At 63.0% G+C, this 17193-nt stretch overlaps 3 protein-coding genes and 1 non-coding gene across 4 annotated transcripts; 2 read left to right on the top strand and 2 right to left on the bottom strand.

Annotated features, from left to right (window-relative positions):
* Nucleotides 1–51: 51 nt before the first annotated feature.
* INAVA (innate immunity activator) lies at nt 52–8539 on the bottom strand. The gene is given in 11 exon segments (XM_032133242.1): nt 52–412; nt 1600–2167; nt 2977–3291; nt 3293–3377; nt 3718–3771; nt 4870–5074; nt 5702–5821; nt 5900–6024; nt 6743–6802; nt 6972–7146; nt 7388–8539. Coding segments are annotated over 11 exon segments (2127 nt in total). The 5' UTR covers nt 7715–8539; the 3' UTR covers nt 52–319.
* An 82-nt stretch (nt 8540–8621) lies between these two features.
* Nucleotides 8622–11585, bottom strand: LOC116455395 (protein FAM107B-like). The gene is made up of 5 exons (XM_032133244.1): nt 11413–11585; nt 11094–11130; nt 10213–10357; nt 9999–10137; nt 8622–9055 (listed from the first exon to the last, which is right to left on the bottom strand). The coding sequence occupies exons 1-5, from the start codon at nt 11527–11529 to the stop codon at nt 8945–8947; spliced, it is 549 nt and encodes a 182-aa protein (XP_031989135.1). The 5' UTR covers nt 11530–11585; the 3' UTR covers nt 8622–8944.
* A 1683-nt stretch (nt 11586–13268) lies between these two features.
* On the top strand, nt 13269–15266 carry TMEM167B (transmembrane protein 167B). Its single transcript, XM_032133245.1, has 3 exons — nt 13269–13375; nt 13969–14100; nt 14565–15266. Exons 1-3 carry the CDS (start codon nt 13366–13368, stop codon nt 14645–14647), a joined length of 225 nt encoding a protein of 74 aa, XP_031989136.1. The 5' UTR covers nt 13269–13365; the 3' UTR covers nt 14648–15266.
* A 728-nt stretch (nt 15267–15994) lies between these two features.
* LOC116455564 lies at nt 15995–16289 on the top strand. The gene has a single exon (XR_004244422.1).
* Nucleotides 16290–17193: the final 904 nt, after the last annotated feature.

The raw sequence follows: 17193 nt of genomic DNA, 5'->3' as shown, positions 1-17193 counted from the left end.
CCCAGGGATGGGGGACCTCAGAGGGGGCACGGAGGTGACACATCCTGAGGGTGACGTATCCCAAAAAGCACCTTTATTAGAGACCAGAACCTCAAATTCAGGATCGTGGTGACACCAAGGTCACCGCAAGCATCGGGGTCACAGTGTCCCTATCAGCATCACAGTGCCAGTGAGGGAACACAGGGTGGGGGCCAGCCCCTGCCACCCTGCCGTGGCTCCCACCCGTGCCCCCACGCCGGGGTGGGGAGGCGTGAGACATCCCCGCCGTGCCTGGGCCAGCCAGGATGTGCCCCCTGCCCCAGGGTGGGGGTGTGGGCACTCACACTTGTGTGACGATCTCACCGTTCTCGGGCACGTAGACCTGCACAGGCACGCCGGCTGCTGAGCGTCGCAGCACCTGCACCGGGGGGCCCTGGGGGGACAAAGACCCTGTGGGTGTTGGCCCCCACCCTGTTTGGGCACACCACCGGGGGCACATCCCGGTACCGGCGTTGAGCTGGGGCAGTTGAGGGGGCATGGCCGCAGGTCCCCACTTGCCCAGCATTTGTCCCAGCAAGACCTCCAGGAGGAGAGAGGAAGCTGGCCCCTTCAGTGTCTGCAGGGACCCTTCCCTGCTCAAGGCCACCCCAGTGCTGCCCCAGGGACCCACATGAATCCTGCTTGTGGCAAACTGGGTGTGCCAGGAGGGACTCACATAGGTCCTGCCCTAGGGACCCCCTTGAAGTCCTGATCCTTCCCATGGGACTCTTGTGAGACCCCAATCTTGCTCTAGTAACCCCCTTAAGGTCCTGGTCTTTCCCATGGGACCCCAGTTCTTCCACAGGAACCCCCATAGGGTCCTGGCCTTGCCCTTGGGACCTTCAACAGAAAGTAGGGACCTACATGGAACCCCAGCCCTGCTCCAGAGAGCCCCTTAAAGTCCTGACAGACTCACATGGGACCCCAGTCCTGCCCCAGGGGTCCTGGTTCTGCCCCTGGGACCCAGATGGGACTCCAAACCTGCCCATGGGACCCTTAGCAGGTCCTCATACTGCCCTGAAGGACCTTAAAGGACCTTATTTCTGTTTCCAAGACCCTCACAAGACCCTGGTCCTGGCCACTGAATCTCCTCAGGAACCCAGTTCTGCCCCAGAGACTCCTCTGGGACCTGAATTCTTCCCCTGTGATTCCCTCAGGACCCTAATCTTCCCATGAGGACCCACTCAGGATCGTGGTCCTGCCCCAGGGACCATCAGGGACCCTCCAGACTCAACCTATGGGACTTGGACCTGCTCAGAGGACCCTTAGAGGGTCCCGATCTTGCCCCAAAGGATCTTAAAGGACCTTGATCGTCTCCTCGGGATCCTCCTGAGACCATGGTCCTGCCCCAGGGTCCCTTCTGGGATCCCAGTCCTGCCCCAACAACCCTCACAGGACCGCATGGACCCCCTCAGGACTTCACTCCTGCTCCAGAAATCCTCATGGAACCCCACCAGAGCCACATGTCCCTACACTACTCACTCAGGGTGACAACTCATGTCACCTGCAGGACAGCACCCAGGTCTCCTTTCTCCCACATGACCACTCCCATCCAAACCCCAGCCAGACACCATGTCCTACCTGAACCAGTGACAGGACTCCACGAGCAATGGGCCCCTCCCTAGTGGTCCCACCATGGGGTCTCCGGAAAGCCCCTTGCCGGTCAAGGGAGTGGGGCCGGGCACCCCTCAGCTGGGCACGTTGGTGCCACGACTTGAGCTCCTCAGTGACGGCAGCCTTGGAGAGCCCCCGGGCCCCAGCGGGCGCGTAGTCCTTGAGCGAGGGCGTGCGCACAATGCGGCTGCGGGAGGGCACCAGGCGCTGGTACCGCAGCGGGGCCAGATCCTGCTCGTACAGGAAAGTCGGGGGGCCAGCGGACGGCAGGAACTGGAGGGCACCTCGCGGGTGGTAACCAGGCTCGGTAAGGGGCAGCGGAACTGCAAAGGACACGTCAGGGCTGCTGCTGCCCGGGGAGGTGGCGTGGGAGATGCTGGAGAGGTCGGAGATGCTGTCATCGGAGCCAGAGCGGCACGCGGGCCCGGGGCTCAGGATGCAGGAGGTGGGCACGGTGACCGTGTAGTAGGTGGGGCGCCGGCGGGGTGCGACGCTGCGGCCCCGCGGCTCGGCTGGCTGCCAGCACGGGTCCACCCTGCAGGCAAGACACTGTGGCTGTGGGAGGACCCTTCCCCTTGCCCCAAAGCCAGGGCGAGCCCTGGGAAAGGTGCGCCCATGGGTGTGGGGTGCAGCCACCTAGTGGGGAGACATCCAGCCTCCTCCCATGGGATTAGCTCCAGCTTCCCGGGGGGGCAGCCTCCAGCCTCCTCCCAAGGGATTAGTTCATCCTTCCCATGGGGCTGACCTCCAACATCTCCATAGGGTTACTTCCATCCTCTCCATGGAATTATCTCCAACCTCCTCCCAATGGATTTCTGTCCATCCTCCCCACAGGGTTTTCTCCCACATCCCCCCCACAGGATTATCTTCATCCTGGCTCTGGGATTATCTCCATCCTCCCCGATAATATTGTCTCCATCCTCCCCATGACTCAGCTCCACCATCTCCATGGGGTTAGATCCATCCCCTCCCTATGGGATTATATCTGTCCTCCCCATAAGATTTTCTCCATCCTCCCCATACAGTTAGGTCCACCTTTCCCTTGGTGTTCTCTCCATTATCCTCTCCATGGGATTATCTCCATCCTCCTCCCCATGGCTTTAGCACCATCATCTCCACGAGGTTCTCTTCATCCTCTTCCACAGGATTACTTCCATCCTCCTTCCCACAGGATTAGCTCCAGGGTTACTCCCATCCTCTTTCCCACAAGGTTAGCTCCATCTTATTCCCAGTGGGACTATCTCCATCCTCCTTCCCATGGATTGAGCTCCATCGTCCACATGGGATTATCTCCATCCTCCCTTGCAGGAACCCTTGCCTATCCTCCCCCTGCTCAGGACATACCTCAGGGACTGGGTCTGTGCCCGCCGTCCTGATGGCTCTGGGGTGCTGGGAGCGCTGGAACCCGCCTGCCGGCACAGCACCAGGGTCCGCATGGGGATGAACCGGTAGGGAGGGTCCCCTATCCTGGATGCTGGGGAGCCTGTGGGGTCAGGGCTGCCGGGGGCCAAGGAGCTGGCGGGGGCAGCCATCAGGGACCCAAGATAGCACTGGGAGCTCTGGGTTTCCCCATCCTCAGGGTCCACACTGGCATTTTTGGCCCTCTCATAGGGTCTGTCCAGGCTGGTCTCCTGCCAGGGAGTGGGGGGGGGCCGTCAGAAGCCCTGACTCCTCCTCCTCCTCGGCGGGGTCCTTTGGAGATGGGGACCTCCGTGGGGTGGCAGGTCCTGGTGGCCGTGTGTCCTCTGTAGGAGAGATGGAGGGTTGGGATGGAGGGGACACAAAGAGAGGGTTGGGATGGAGGGAACAGGTGGATGGTTGGCATGGAGGGGACATGTGGGGGGTTGGGATGGAAGGGACACACAGGAGAATGGCACAGAGGGGACATGTGGGGGGTTGGAAGGGACACACAGGAATGGCATAGAGGGAACACATGGCAGTGGAGTGGGATGGAGGGGACCTGTGTGGGTTGGGACGGAGAGGACACAGGGAGAGTTGGAATAGAGGGGACACAGGAAGGGTTGGAATGGAGGGAACATACAAGGGGTACCCTGGTGTCCCCCCTGCTCCCAACAGCCCCCTCACCCTCCTCCAGCAGGCCGGCGTCAGACATGGAGCTCTCGTCGGAGGCACTGAGCTCTGTGGGGCAGGGCCCTGTGAGAACAGAGCCGGGGCCGCCTCCGGGTGCCAAAGCGCTCCCACGGCCCCGCCACCACCCAGCGCATCCCCGCGGGCCTCCGCTCCCCTCTCCCACGCTGCCTGTCCCAACATGCCCCAGGATGGCGGCGGTACCGGCCAGGCCGGCTCTACCAAGCCGCGTGCAGTTCCCAGCCTGCCTGGGATGGGCAGGCCGGGGGTACCAGCAGGGAAGGAGCCGCCAGCGCTGCTGTGGCCCTGGTCCTTGGAGGGGACGGGGACAGAGAGAATGGGGACAGCCTTGGATGGCCGCCACTGGGATGGGGACACGGCAGCTGGGCCACATCCTGCCCCCCTTTGGGTGCACGTGCTGAGGATGGGTGATCGGGGAGAGTTATGGGGTGCAAGCGGCAAGGGTGAAATATTGGGGTACATTCAGGGGAGTGCAATGAATGGAGGTGAAGTACTGGGGTGGATTCACTGGGTACCGCTGGGGATGGTTTATCGGGGTGCATGCACTAGGGATGGAGTTCTGGGGTGCATGAAGGGGGTACATACGCAAGGGCTGGTGTGTTGGGGTGCATGCACTGAGGACAAAGTTTTGGGGTGCACTCACGAGGGTACAACCACCAGAGATGAAGTATTGGGGTACCTTCAAACAGGGTGCATTGACAGTGAGAGCGTACTGAGGTGCGTGTACCAGGGGCAGCCTTCCAGAGGGCATCCAAGGGGTGCATTCAGCAGAGATAGGGAACTGGGGTGCATTCACCAGGGATGGTATGTTGGGGGCATTTGGGGGGGTGCATTCATTGGGGGTGTAGAACTGGGTTGTATTCACAGGGGATGGAAGGTTGGGGTGCATCCAGGGAGGTGCATTCACCAGGGATGGGGAACTGGGGTGCAGGCATTGTGGATGGCATATTGGGGCGCATCCAGAGGGGTGCATGCACTTGGGATGAAGGACTGGGCTGCATCCAGTGGGGTGCACAGGGAATGTGGAATTCAGGTGCATTCCCCAGGGACACCCAACCAAGCAGCACCCCATTCTGCCTCCCTGCCCTCCAGCATCCCCCCACCAGCTGGGGGGCTCGGGGGGCTCACCCTCGGCAGTGCTTGTGTCCCGCTGCCCTGCCAGGAGCCGCCGCTGGATCAGGACCTGCTCCAGGTCCCGCAGCTTCTGCTCCTCCCGGAGCGCCGCCGTCTGCCGCCTCTTCCGCACCCGCCGGTCAATGTTCTCCTCGTGGCAGAGCCGGCGGGAGGCCTCGGCAATCTGCAGCTGCAGTGCCCGCTCCCGTTCCAGAGGGTCCTGGGGGCGGGGGACATGCTCAGAACCACACCTCGACACCCCAAGCCACCCATTGTGCTTAACACTCCAACACCACCCACAGCACTTGGGATCCCAACCCCTCCCAGCATCTCATCTGGAATCCCAACACCCAGCGCCACTCTTGGATCCCAACACCACCCGTCATGCTCAAACCCCACCACTACCCATAACAGTTGGAACCCACCTCCTCCCATAATTCTGGCACCCTGATACCACTCATCACACCTGGTACCCCCCCTCCACCCATCACCTTGGCACCCCAACTCCACACATTATGTTTAGGACCCCATGACAACCCATTAACTCAACACCCCAACACCACCCATCACGCTTGGAACCTCACTTTGTCCCATCCCCTGGGGACCCCAACACCAAACATCACATTCAGAACCCAAACACCTCCCTTCACTGGGGTATCTCAGCCCCCCAACACCATCCATCACGCTTGGAAGTACCCCCCTGCCCCTCCCACTCACAGCACTCGGCACCCAACCACCACCCATGGGATGGGGATGGTGACATTTCCAGGTGTCCCTCAGGCACCCAGGGGAGGGGAGGGGAGGGGATGGGGTCCCCACCACCTTTTCACCCCAGGGACCCCCTCACCACCCCACGCAGAACGACAATCTCATCCAGCTTGAAGGCAGCCCCGATCCTGCGCCGGACTTTGGGGGGCTTCTCGCCGGCTTTCAGGGGGTACTCGCGGGGCAGGGTGCCTGTCAGCTCCTGAGGACGGCACAGGGACACTGAGCAGAGCCATGGCAGCATGTGAGGGCAGGCAAGGGGTCCTCGTGCCCTGCTCACCGCCTCCCGCAGGCACAGCCGCCGCAGCTCCTGGACGCAGCCGTCGAGCCGCGCCTCCAGCGCCTGCTGCTGCCGCCGCCCCGCCTGCACCCGCTCCTTCGGCGGGGACACCGGGCTGTCGGGGCCTGGAACGGACACACGGATGTCTGGAGGGATGGGAGCACCCACGTACCATCCCCCGCCACCCCACAGCCTCCCTGCCTTAGCTTCCCTCCACCGCAAGGGGAGGCAAAAGCAGCCGTGACCCTCCTAGCAGCACCCATGGGTGCTCCGGCTGCCCCAAAGCAGCTGTGCCTCCCTTCCCCCCCGGCAGCACCCGTGGGTGTTCTGACTCCCCTGGGACACCAGTTTCCCCCACCCAGCAGCACCCATTGGTGTTCCAACCCCCTCAGGGTATCCAGAACCGCCCCCCGCCCCCCCCCATCAGCACCCATGGGGGTCCTCCAATCCGCCAGGGTATGCATGAATTGCCCCAGCAGCACCATGGGCGCTCCAGCCCCCCCGGGACACGCGTGACGTCCCTGTTGGGGAAGGGGGGGGGGGGCACAGGAGGAAGGTTTCAGTCTGACTCAGCCATCCCAAGCCAAACCCGTCTGAGTCAAATCCTGTCCAGAGCACCCCCCACCACACTGGGGGTGCCTCCCCAAACCCAGGGGAAGCCCCCATTCCTCTACCCCTTCATTTCCCCAAAGCTTTTCCCAAGCAGCTCTTGCATGTCCCCAGAGTGTCCCCATGCACCCAAGTCCTCGGTTCTCTGCCTGGGAAGGAGGGGCACGTCTATCAGAGCACCCATGGGCGACAGGGGCACCCCAAACCTCCCTCACCCCCAACCCCCCTTCTCACCCGAGTGCAGCATGATCCCGCTGTCCGTGTCACTTGCCTCCCCCATGCCGCGCCGGGACCCTGCGGGCAACAGGGGGGACACAGCTCGTCCCCACGCCCCTAGCCGGGCTGCACCCATGGGTGCCCCCCACCCCGCACCCCCAAAACGCCTCATGTCACACCGGGTGTGCCGCGATGGCGCCGGCGGGGAGGCGAGGCTGTGTTTGCTTTGCCTTCTTGTAGGTCCTACCATAAATAAAGGGTGCGGACAACGCGGGGCGGGGGAAGGGTGACACTCTTGAAGGGCTCAAAGGTGGTCGGGGTGCGGCGGGGGGGCGCGGGGGCCCCTCGCTCCCGCCCCAGCTGGTTTCACTGCGCACCTCTGCCAGTTTTCCTTTCTTTTCCGTCTGGGCTGGCGGCAGATCCTGGGGTGGGAGCGACCGCCGGCCTGGGAAAAGGGGGTCCCCAGCACCCCAAGACCCCCAAACTCTTGGGGAGGGAGTGAAAGGGGGGCAGTGGGGCGGGGGGGGGAGGGGGTTCACACCCCTTTTCCAGCGCCGTCACCTCGCTGTGCCTCAGTTTCCCCAACCCGCTCCACGTCGCACTGGGCGGCCAGAGGCAGAGCAAACGTCCCGGGGGTCCCGACGGGGTGGGAGAATCCCTTACCTGGGCCCGCCGCCGCTGCCGGCTCTGCTGCGCCGGGGCACGGACGGGTCTGGGCTTGAGCGGAGGGAGGAGCGGGGGGAGCAACACCTGCCCCAGTCCCCGCCCCGCTGCGCTGCACCGCACGGCACGGAATGGAATGACACGGCACGGCACGGTACGGCACGGCACGGCACTGTGTGGCATGGAATGGCACTGCATGGCACTGTATGGTATGGGGTGGGTGGCACGGGAACGTACAGTGTGGCGTGGCTCTTGGTGGCACGGCATGACATGGCATGGTGTGAGATGTTTTACCATGGTTTGGTTCATGTTGATATGGCATGGCATGGCATGGTATGGTGTGGTTCAACCTGGTACAGTGTGGCACAGCATGGCATAGAACTGTGTGGTGTGGGATGGAACTGTGGCCTGGCATGGAATGTCATGGCACGGTATAGGTGTGTCACAGCATGGCCTGGCACAGTGCAGCATGGGGTGCTGCAATTTGGTGTGGTGTGGCGCTGCAGCCTGGCACAGCCTCATGTGGTGCTTATTGGAGGCTCCATCCTTAGTGCCATGTAGGCATGGGCCAAGCACAGGGACCACTGTCCCCATCCTTGCCCTGGCCATGCACAGCAGGACAGTGCCAGGATGGTGCCAAGGCTCTCCCAGGCCGTGACAAGATAATGCCACAGCCACTGTGGCCCCTCTGAGCTGGATTGGGGTGAGTTGGGCACATCCTGCATTGCTGCACCTGGCAGGGTGGGGAAGAGGCTCATCCTCGTGGGATGGGCTGGACAGGATGGGGTGAAAAGGCAGGGAACAGGCAGGGTGCAGGCAGGGGGATGCAGGGAGCAGTGTGGAGGGGGCTGCAGGCTCCCCAGAACAATGGCCTGTTCCCCTCCTTGGTGCCCAGGGCGGTGCTGCCAGCCTGGGGCTGCTGATGTGAGATCAGTGCCTCCTTCCCTCCCAGCGGGCTCCAGCTGCAGGTGGAAGGGGCAGGGGTGAAACACGTTTAACTGTGGAAATGGAAAGAAACACCAGGAGAAGACAGAGGAGAAAGGAGAGGGAGACTGAATGAGTGAGGAAGGCTCTGTGCCACCAGGGGATGGCTGAAGGCCTTGGATGGACACCAGCTGCAGCTGGGCTGGTGGCACCACCAGCAAAATGAGCCAGTGGCCACCATGGCCACCCTTCATCCCCACCATGCACCATCAGCCCATGGCAATACCGCCCCATTCCTGTCTCTGTCCCATTTCAATCAAGAAAAACAAATAAAAGACTTTATTTGATGTTTTCTGGTTCATGGAGCCAGGGCAGGTGCAGGTCAGGGGGAGAGTGTTGCCTGCATCCTCCACATCACCCATGGCACTTCCCTGGCTTTATCAGCTCCTTCCAGCCCTGGCACCCTGGTTGTCACTGGCATGGGGACACCAAGGCTCCAGTACTCATCCCTGACCACAAGCTCACCCAGAATGGCAGCGCTGAGTGCCGTTCCCAGTGCCAGGATGTGCTGGGGACGGGGGCAGCCCAGTGTGTGCCGGGGGCCTCAGGGAGCTCTGCTGGGCTGGCTTCCGCTCACGTCTGCCGGGCACCCGCCTCCTCCAGCTTCATCTTCCGCAGGCTGTCCCTCACCAGCAGGAACTCGGGGCGAGGGTCCGGCTCTGGCCCAGCCACCCCCCGCTCGTGCTGCAGGAGGGGCAGCCATGGGGCCTGGTTGGGATCCCCCCAGCCCTCCCCATGACCCGGCTGTCTCCTGAGCCAGGTATTTCCTCAGCTGTCACCATGACCTGGTCACTGTTGGCCATCCCTTGACCTGTGTCCACTCCGTCCAACTTCCCTCAGCCACCCACCAAGCTGCCTGGATATTACTCAGCCCAACTGCCCCAACAGCCTGATCAGCACCTGGCTGTGCCCAGGGAAGGACATGGATAGGTAGCTGGATGGGCATGGGGAGGATGGATGGATGGATGGATGGATGGATGGAGGGAGGGATGGATGGACGGATGGATGGACGGATGGAGGAATGGATGGATGGATGGATGGATGGATGGATGGATGGATGGATGGATGGATGGAGGGAGGGAGGGATGGATGGACGGATGGATGGACGGATGGAGGAATGGATGGATGGATGGATGGATGGATGGATGGATGGATGGATGGACGGATGGATGCGTGGATGGATGGATGGATGGACGGATGGATGGATGGATGGATGGATGGATGGATGGATGGATGGATGGATGGGCACACGGATGGATGCGTGGATGGATGGATGGATGGATGGATGGATGGATGGATGGATGGATGGACGGACGGATGGATGCGTGGATGGATGGATGGATGGATGGATGGATGGATGGATGGATGGGCACACGGATGGATGCGTGGATGGATGGATGGATGGATGGATGGATGGATGGATGGACGGATGGATGGATGGATGGATGGATACATGGGTGCATGGAGGTTGGATGGGAGGATGGATTCATGGGTACGTGGATGGATGGTAGATGGATACATGGGTGGATGAATGGATGGATGATGGTGAGGTGAAGGCAGGAGGGTTGGCCTGGATGCAGGGATGGAGGCTGGGACAGAAGGACAAGGACAAAGAGACATCACAGACCTCCTCAAGTCTCTGGTGGCGCTTCCTCAGCTGCTGCTCCAGGTCGGACGGGGGCCCCCGCAGCTCCTCCCGCAGCTGCCTCAGCCGGAGGCTCTCCAGCACCCGCGGGAGCTCAGCCCTGTGCCGGGGCAGGATCCCCCTGTGGGGATGACAGACTTCAACCGGCCACCCCACCCGGCCACCCAGCTGGAGGTAGGCCTGTCCCTATGCCCACCTGCTGTGGCTGAAGAGCAGCTCCCGGTGCAGGTCCCGGTGGCTCCGGGACTCCCGTATCGGGTTTGGCACCTTCTTAGGCTGAATGAGGCCCCTGTGGCCATCAGGGGCCAGGTCCAGGGAGAGAACATCGCTCCTGTCACCTTCTGGAGGGGTAGGGGGATCAGTGGGGGATGGGAGCACCAGGGGATGGGTCACCAGAAAAATGAAGTCACCAGTGGGAAAGGGTCACCAGGGAGGGGGTCATGGGGGGATGGGGTCACCACAAGGGGTAGGACAACCTGGGATAGGGTCACCGGCGGGTGGGGAGGAGCCACATGCCAGCACAGGGTGAGATCCTGGACACCAGCCCTGTGTCCCCCAGCCCCTGGAGTCTTGTGGTGACATAGCCTGGAGTCCTCACATGCTGCCCCCAGCACCCCAAGGGTCCCTGTGTACAAGTGTCCCTGTCCCAGGCCACCCTGTGGTCCTCATATCCTCCCATCACCCCTTAGGGTCCTCATTATCCCTGGTGTACCCACCACCCATCAGGTGCCCATCACCTCTCAGGTTCCTGTTGTCCCTTGGGGTCCTCATTGTCCCTGGGGTCCCCATCACCCCTGGGGTGTTAGTCATCCCTCAGGGTCTTCATTAGTCCTTGGGGTCTCTATCGCCTTCAATGTCCCCATTGTCCCTGGAAATCTGTTCCCCATTGCTCCTGAGGACCCCAAGTTCCCATCACCCTTTGGATTCCCACCACTCCCTGGTCCCCATAACATCCAGGTTCCCATTGCCCCTGTGTCTCCATCACCCCTGGCATCCCCATTTGCCTTGGGGTATCCATCACTCCCCATCCCCATTCCCCTGGGTCCCACAGCCCCATGCCCTAGTCCCAGCACCCACCCAGCACCGCGCTGCTCCTCAAGGCTTTGTCATCATCCTGAAAAAGGCAAAGACAAAGTTGTCACTAGTGGGGACCAAATCAACCCCTGATGTCCCTCCCGCTGCGAGCTGCAGCTGGCCTTGGTGGGAGCAGGAGAATGGAAATTCTCCATGTTAGATCTGAACAGAACATGTTAGAACCTAAGGAGGGTGAGGGGTCCCCAGGCTAAACACCAGAGGACAGGCAGACGTTGGCCCTGGGGATGTGTCTTGGCATGACCCCTGTTGTCCCCTGCCACCCCCAGCACGGGTGTCCTTGTCCCCCTGGCATCCTACTCACCCTCTCGCTCTGTGAAAGGCTCCATGTCCTCAGTGCCAGCTCTCCTTGTCCCTGCACCCTGGGGGCTGGGGGTGCAGGAGCACAGCCGGGGCCAGCCCCACAGAACCAGCGGATCATCGCTGTGCCCTGCCAGTGCCAGTGACGGTGGCAGTGACGGTGGCAGTGACGGTGGTCCTTCTCCTATCAGCAAGAGGCACTAAGCCCTGGGATTAGCCCTGACTGGGTTGAGGGGATGATGACAGATGTCCTGCGCTGGGCTGCTGGCACTGTGCCCGTGGCTGCTCCTGGGGGCACTGGGGTCACCAGTCCCACTCTGGACACTGGAGTCTGCTGGGGGCACTGGAAGCACTGAGGGGAACTGGGACCACTATGGGTGCACTGGATGTGCTGGGGGCACCAGACTCAGTGGTGGCACTGGGAACACTGATGCTGGGTACATTGGGAACACTGGGAGTACTGGGAACACTGGGTCTATAGGGGTACTGGGACCACTGGGGGCACCGGAGTCTGCCGGGGGCACTGGGAGCACCAGACCCTCTGGGGGAGCACTAGGTTGACTGAGGGCACTGGGAGCACTAGGGACATTAGGAACACTGGGTGTACTAGGAGCACTGGGCTTGCTGGGGGCACAGGGAGTACTGGGAGCACCGGGACTGCTGGGGGCACTGGGGGCCCTGGGAACACTGGGAGCCTTAGGTTTGCTGGGGGCCCTGGGAACACTGGGAGCACTGGGGACTGCTGGGAGCACCAGGACCACTGTGGGAACTTTTGGGCCACTGGAGGCACTGGGAACCCTGTGGGTACTGGGGTCACTGGGAAAACTGGGACAACTTGGGGCACTGAGGTTTGCTGGGGGCACTGCGACTGCTGGGGGCACTGAAAACACAGGGACCATGGGGGCCACTGGTGGGCACTGAGAACCCTGGGGGCACTGGGGATTGCTGTGAGCACTAGCAGCACTGGGAACGCTGGTGCTGGCTGCACTGGGACTGCTGGATTGTGTGGGTTACTGTGGGAGCTGAGGGTTACTGGAGGAACTGAGCTGGGGACTGGGTGCTCTGGGAATTATGAGGGGTGCAGGGAGTTACTGGGTGCACTGGGGGTCAACTGGGAGGCTTACAGGGGATACTGGGATGGTGATTGGGTGACATATGATGTTACTGGGAGACTGGGGTTACTGGAAGTACTGGGATACTGGAGGCACTGGGGTTTATCGGGGGACCTGGGATTACTGGGGGGCCTGGCAGTTACTGGAAGGGCTGGGAGGGGGATTGGTGCTTGGAGAGGGGCCTTAGGTTTAGACTGGGAATTACAGGGGAACCTGGGGGTCAGATTGCACTGGGGGGTTACTGGGAGGACTGGAACTCACTGAGGGCTGGAATGGAGACCAATTGCACTTGGGTGGTACCGGGATACTGGGAGGATGGAGGGTTACTGGGAGGACTGGGGCTTACTGTGGGCTGGGATGAGCACTGGATGCTGGGGGGTTATGGGGAGATTGAGTTACTGGGGAATCCGGGTTTCACTGGGGTCTGGTTGCATTGGGGGGGCGGTTACTGGAAGGACTGGGGATTACTCGGAGTACTTGTGGGTTACTGGGAGGACTGGAATGGGGTCTGGGTGCACTGTGGGGTTACTGGGAATACCGAGGCGTCTCTGGAGCACTGAAATGGGGACTGGTCACACACGGCTGAGCGCACCAGCAGCTCCTGCGCGGACGGGGCGGCGGCAGCGCTGGGGCTCATCGCTGCTGCTGGGCGGGCACTGGGCCGGCACTGGGCCATACTGGGCCATACTGGGGCTGCACACGCACCTCCCCCAATAGGCGTTCGATTGAGGCCGCCTGCTCCTCAGGGTCCGCGTCGGGCGGGTCGGCGCTCGGCTGGCCGTGCCTGTCGGCCGCTTCCGCTGTCGCGTTGGCGCCGCGGGGGCCCGGGGGGGTCCGGGGCCGCCATGACCAACGGTGGGAACGGGGCCCGGGACAACCGAGGGGCAACCGAGGGGGCCCTGGGGAGAGCCGGGGGCCGGCAGAGCCCATGCTGGGAACGCGGGAGCGAGGGGCTGTGGGGCGACGGGAGGGCCGGGGGGCCGCCGTGACTGGTGGTGGGAACTGGGGAACGGAGGGGCCCGGGGAGTCCGGGCGGATCCGAGTGGGTCCGGGGCCTCAAAGACTAACGGGGGAGGGAGGGGGGGGGAACGGGGCTTTGGGGGTTCCGAAGGCGGGGGGGCTGACGGGGCGCTGTGGGGAGAGCGCTGAGGTGCCGGGGGGGGGAGGGGGGGGTTGGATGGGGCTGAGGTGGGGGAGGACTGGGAGGAGCTTTTGGGAGGCGATTGGAGACCGTGTCCCTTTGGGGGCGGGGTACGGGGCGGCCTGAGTGTCTTCGGGAGGGACACTGGGAAGTCTGTGTCCCTTTCCGGGGGCATCCTGGGAAGTCTGCATCCCCCCATAGGGGCAGAGCTGGGAGGTTGTTCCCATGGAGTGTGGGGGTCCCCTTGGAGGGGGCTGAGCAGGGACCCGCAGTGCCCCCTGACCCCCCCTGACCTCCCTCCCCGCAGTTTACTCCCTGGACGGGCTCCTGGTGTTCGGGCTGCTACTGGTTTGCACTTGTGCGTACCTGCGGAAGGTGCCCCGACTGCGCACCTGGCTCCTGTCCGAGCGCAGGGGGGTCTGGGGAGTCTGCCACAAGGGTGAGGGACACTGGGGACACTGGGGTTTGGCGCAGGGGTGCTGGGAAGACTGGGATGGGGGCACTTGGAACACTGTGAGCGCTGAGAACGCTGGGGCACAGGGTGGGGGCACTGGGAACACTGGGATCTGGGATGAAGACATTGGGAATACTGGGAGTTGGGATGGGATCCTGGGGTCTGGGATGGGGTACTGGGAACACTGGGGTACAGGATGGGGATGCTGCGATCACTGAGTTCGGGTCTGGGACGGGGGCATTGGGTCCAGGATGGGAGCACTGGCTTCTGGGATGGGGACACAGGGGTCTGGGATGGGGGCACAGGGATTGGGAATAGGAACAGTGGGTCTGGGATGGGCTCACAGGGAATCTGGGATGGGAACATGGAGTCTGGGATGGGCTCACGGGGATTCAGGATGGATCTGGGATGGGGACACGGGGTCTCACCCCACTCCGTCCTACCTGCAGCTGCTGTGATTGGGACCCGCCTGCACGTGGCTGTGTCTGTGTCCTGTCTTCTCATGGCCTTCTACGTCCTTGTGGGGAAGTGACCACTTGGAGGCCTGCTGGTGACCTGAGAGAGACCCTGGGACTGACAAGAGATCCTACGACTGATTCCAGAGACCCCAGTATGGACCAGAGACCCCGGTACTGACCCCAGTGTCCCAGTACCAACCAGAGACCCCACTGCTGGCCCTGGAGACCCTGATACCGACCCTGGAGACCCCAGTACTGACCCTGAACCACCCCAGGTCCTGCCCCTGGCAGCAGCCTGTATCCTGCGTGTGGCAGCCTGGGGACCATCATGGCCCATCACCCTCCTCGAACCCACCGTGGGCAACTGTGGGGGCCACCAGGGCACCTTTAGACTGTTGGAAAAGGATTTCCTGTTAATCCTGTGGAGAAGTGGGTGAAGGGACCCCTGTGGCTGGGGGACCCAGCTCTGCCCCGTGAGCCCCTTCTCTTGATGCCGAGCAGGGTCCTGGCGGTGGGACCATGGCAGACTGTGGGGCCCACACAGGGCCCCCCGCATCAGTGGGATCTTCCCATGCCCCTGCAGCATGAGGGCCCTTAGGGGGGTCTCCCTCTGCAGTGGGGGGCTGTGACCCCCCCCCGGGTTGTAAATACTGGACCACCACATGCAAATAAAGTGGGGGTTCCTCTGTGGCAGCACTGGCTTGGGGGTGCTGTGGGGCGGGGCAGGCCTCCTGGGGGGTTTTGGAGGGGTCCTGTGGGGCTGGTGCTGTGCCAGGGAGGTGCTGTGGGGATGTTTCCTGCAGGGTGGGGGTTCCTCTGGGAAAGGGGGATTCTGTGAGGCTGCTGCCCTGTCCGAGGGTGCTGTGGTGTGGGTCCCATTGTGTGTGTGTGTGTGTGTGTGAGGAGGTCCTTGGAGGCTGGCTCCTGTGGGTTGGAGGGCTCCCATGGTTATGGGGGTCCTGGGGTGGGGAGGATTTGTGCAAATAAAGCGTGGACTCCCCTGTGGGTGCCCTGGCGGGGCTGTGGGGTGCGAAATTACTGAGTGGAGCCTCCTGGCCCGGCGGTGCCGTCCCCGGTGCGGGTGCCCTGTGGGGGTTCCCGGCGGTGCCGTCCCCGGTGCGGGTGCCCTGTGGGGGTTCCCGGCGGTGCCGTCCCCGGTGCGGGTGCCCTGTGGGGGTTCCCGGCGGTGCCGTCCCCGGTGGGGGTGCCCTGTGGGGGTTCCCGGCGGTGCCGTCCCCGGTGCGGGTGCCCGGTGGGGGTTCCCGGCGGTGCCGTCACCGGTGCGGGTTCCCGGCGGTGCCCGTGGGGCGCGGGGAGGGTGCAGGGCGCTCCTCCGGCCGGCGGGGGCGCCACGGCGCCGCCTCGCCTTCCCGTCGTGCTCCGCGGCCGCGCTGTACAAAGGGCAGGACCGGAAGTGGCGGCGGTGTGGGCGCGCGTGTGTGTCGGGTGCGTGTCTGTGTGCGCGCTTGTGCGGGTGTTTGTGTGTGTTTGTGTGTGTGTGTGTGTTTATGTGTGTGTGGGGTGTGCGTGGCTGAGGCGCCCCCTCCCCTCCCCTCCCCCTACACGTTGATCTTATTCGATCGGCCGGGCCCCGCCGGGCCGAGGTGAGAAGAAGACGCCGCGAAGCCCCCGGGCGCTGTGCGGCAGGGCCGGGCGGGATGAGTCGATCAGATAGGCGAGGCCGCGGCCGCTGAGCGCCCTGCGATTCTGACCCGCGCCCTCGTCCGCAGCCCCGGGGCCGCCACAGTCCCGGCCCGGGCCGTGTGGGGAGGCGGCAAGTACGCCCGGTACCAGGCTCCGTGCGAGCTTTGCAGGGGCTGCTGCAGCCCGGCGGGCCTTGCACGCTCCGTGCCACGCTGGGTGTCGTTCGCCGGGCTTTGCAGTTGTGTGCGGCACAAAGGCTCTGCACGGGGCTCTGCTGGCACCTTGCCAAGTGTGTGAGTTGGGCACGGGCCCTGCTAGCCCCGCAGGGCACTGGGGACTCTGACGAGACCTGTGAGTCCCGTGCAACATGTTGTGTGTGACACCACAAGCGTGGCCTCTCTGTTTTATTGGGTGTGTGGTGATGGGCACAGCCGTGGTGGTGACAAGACGATGGCCACAAGGGGACAACCACGGTGATGACTGGGGGATGGCCGTGGTAACAAGAAGGACAGCCATGGTGCTGACAAAGCTGTGATGGTAACCAGGGGACAGCCACGGTGGAGACGAGGACCATGCTGGTAATAAGAGGACAGCCGTGGTGATAACAGGAGGACAACTGTGGTAGTAGCAAGAGGATATCCATGGTGGTGACAAGGGGACAGTGGGGTGGTGACCAAGGGGTGACACAGTGGTGACAAGAGGATACCCACAGAGGTGAAAAGGGGACAGCTGGGGTGGTGGCAAGGCCATGGTGGTGATGAGGGGACAACAGTAATTCTGGCACTACTGGGAGAAGCAGCTGTGGTGGCTGCTGATGGTGGCCCTGCTGTGAGGACACTCAGAGAGGGGGCTCACCAGCTTAATGGTGCCTGGCAGGCTTCATCTGCTAAGGTGACACTGCAGATGCTGTGGGGCACGGCCACCCCATGCCACTGTCTCCAGCTGTGGCCCAGTACACCTGGGGTTGTGCCCATGC

This window comes from Corvus moneduloides, chromosome 24 (genome assembly GCF_009650955.1).
Source record: "Corvus moneduloides isolate bCorMon1 chromosome 24, bCorMon1.pri, whole genome shotgun sequence".
In the NCBI taxonomy this organism is placed as follows: Eukaryota; Metazoa; Chordata; class Aves; order Passeriformes; family Corvidae; genus Corvus; species Corvus moneduloides.
The sequence above is the reverse complement of the archived record's forward strand: the minus strand, read 5'-3'. Positions and strand labels throughout refer to the sequence as shown.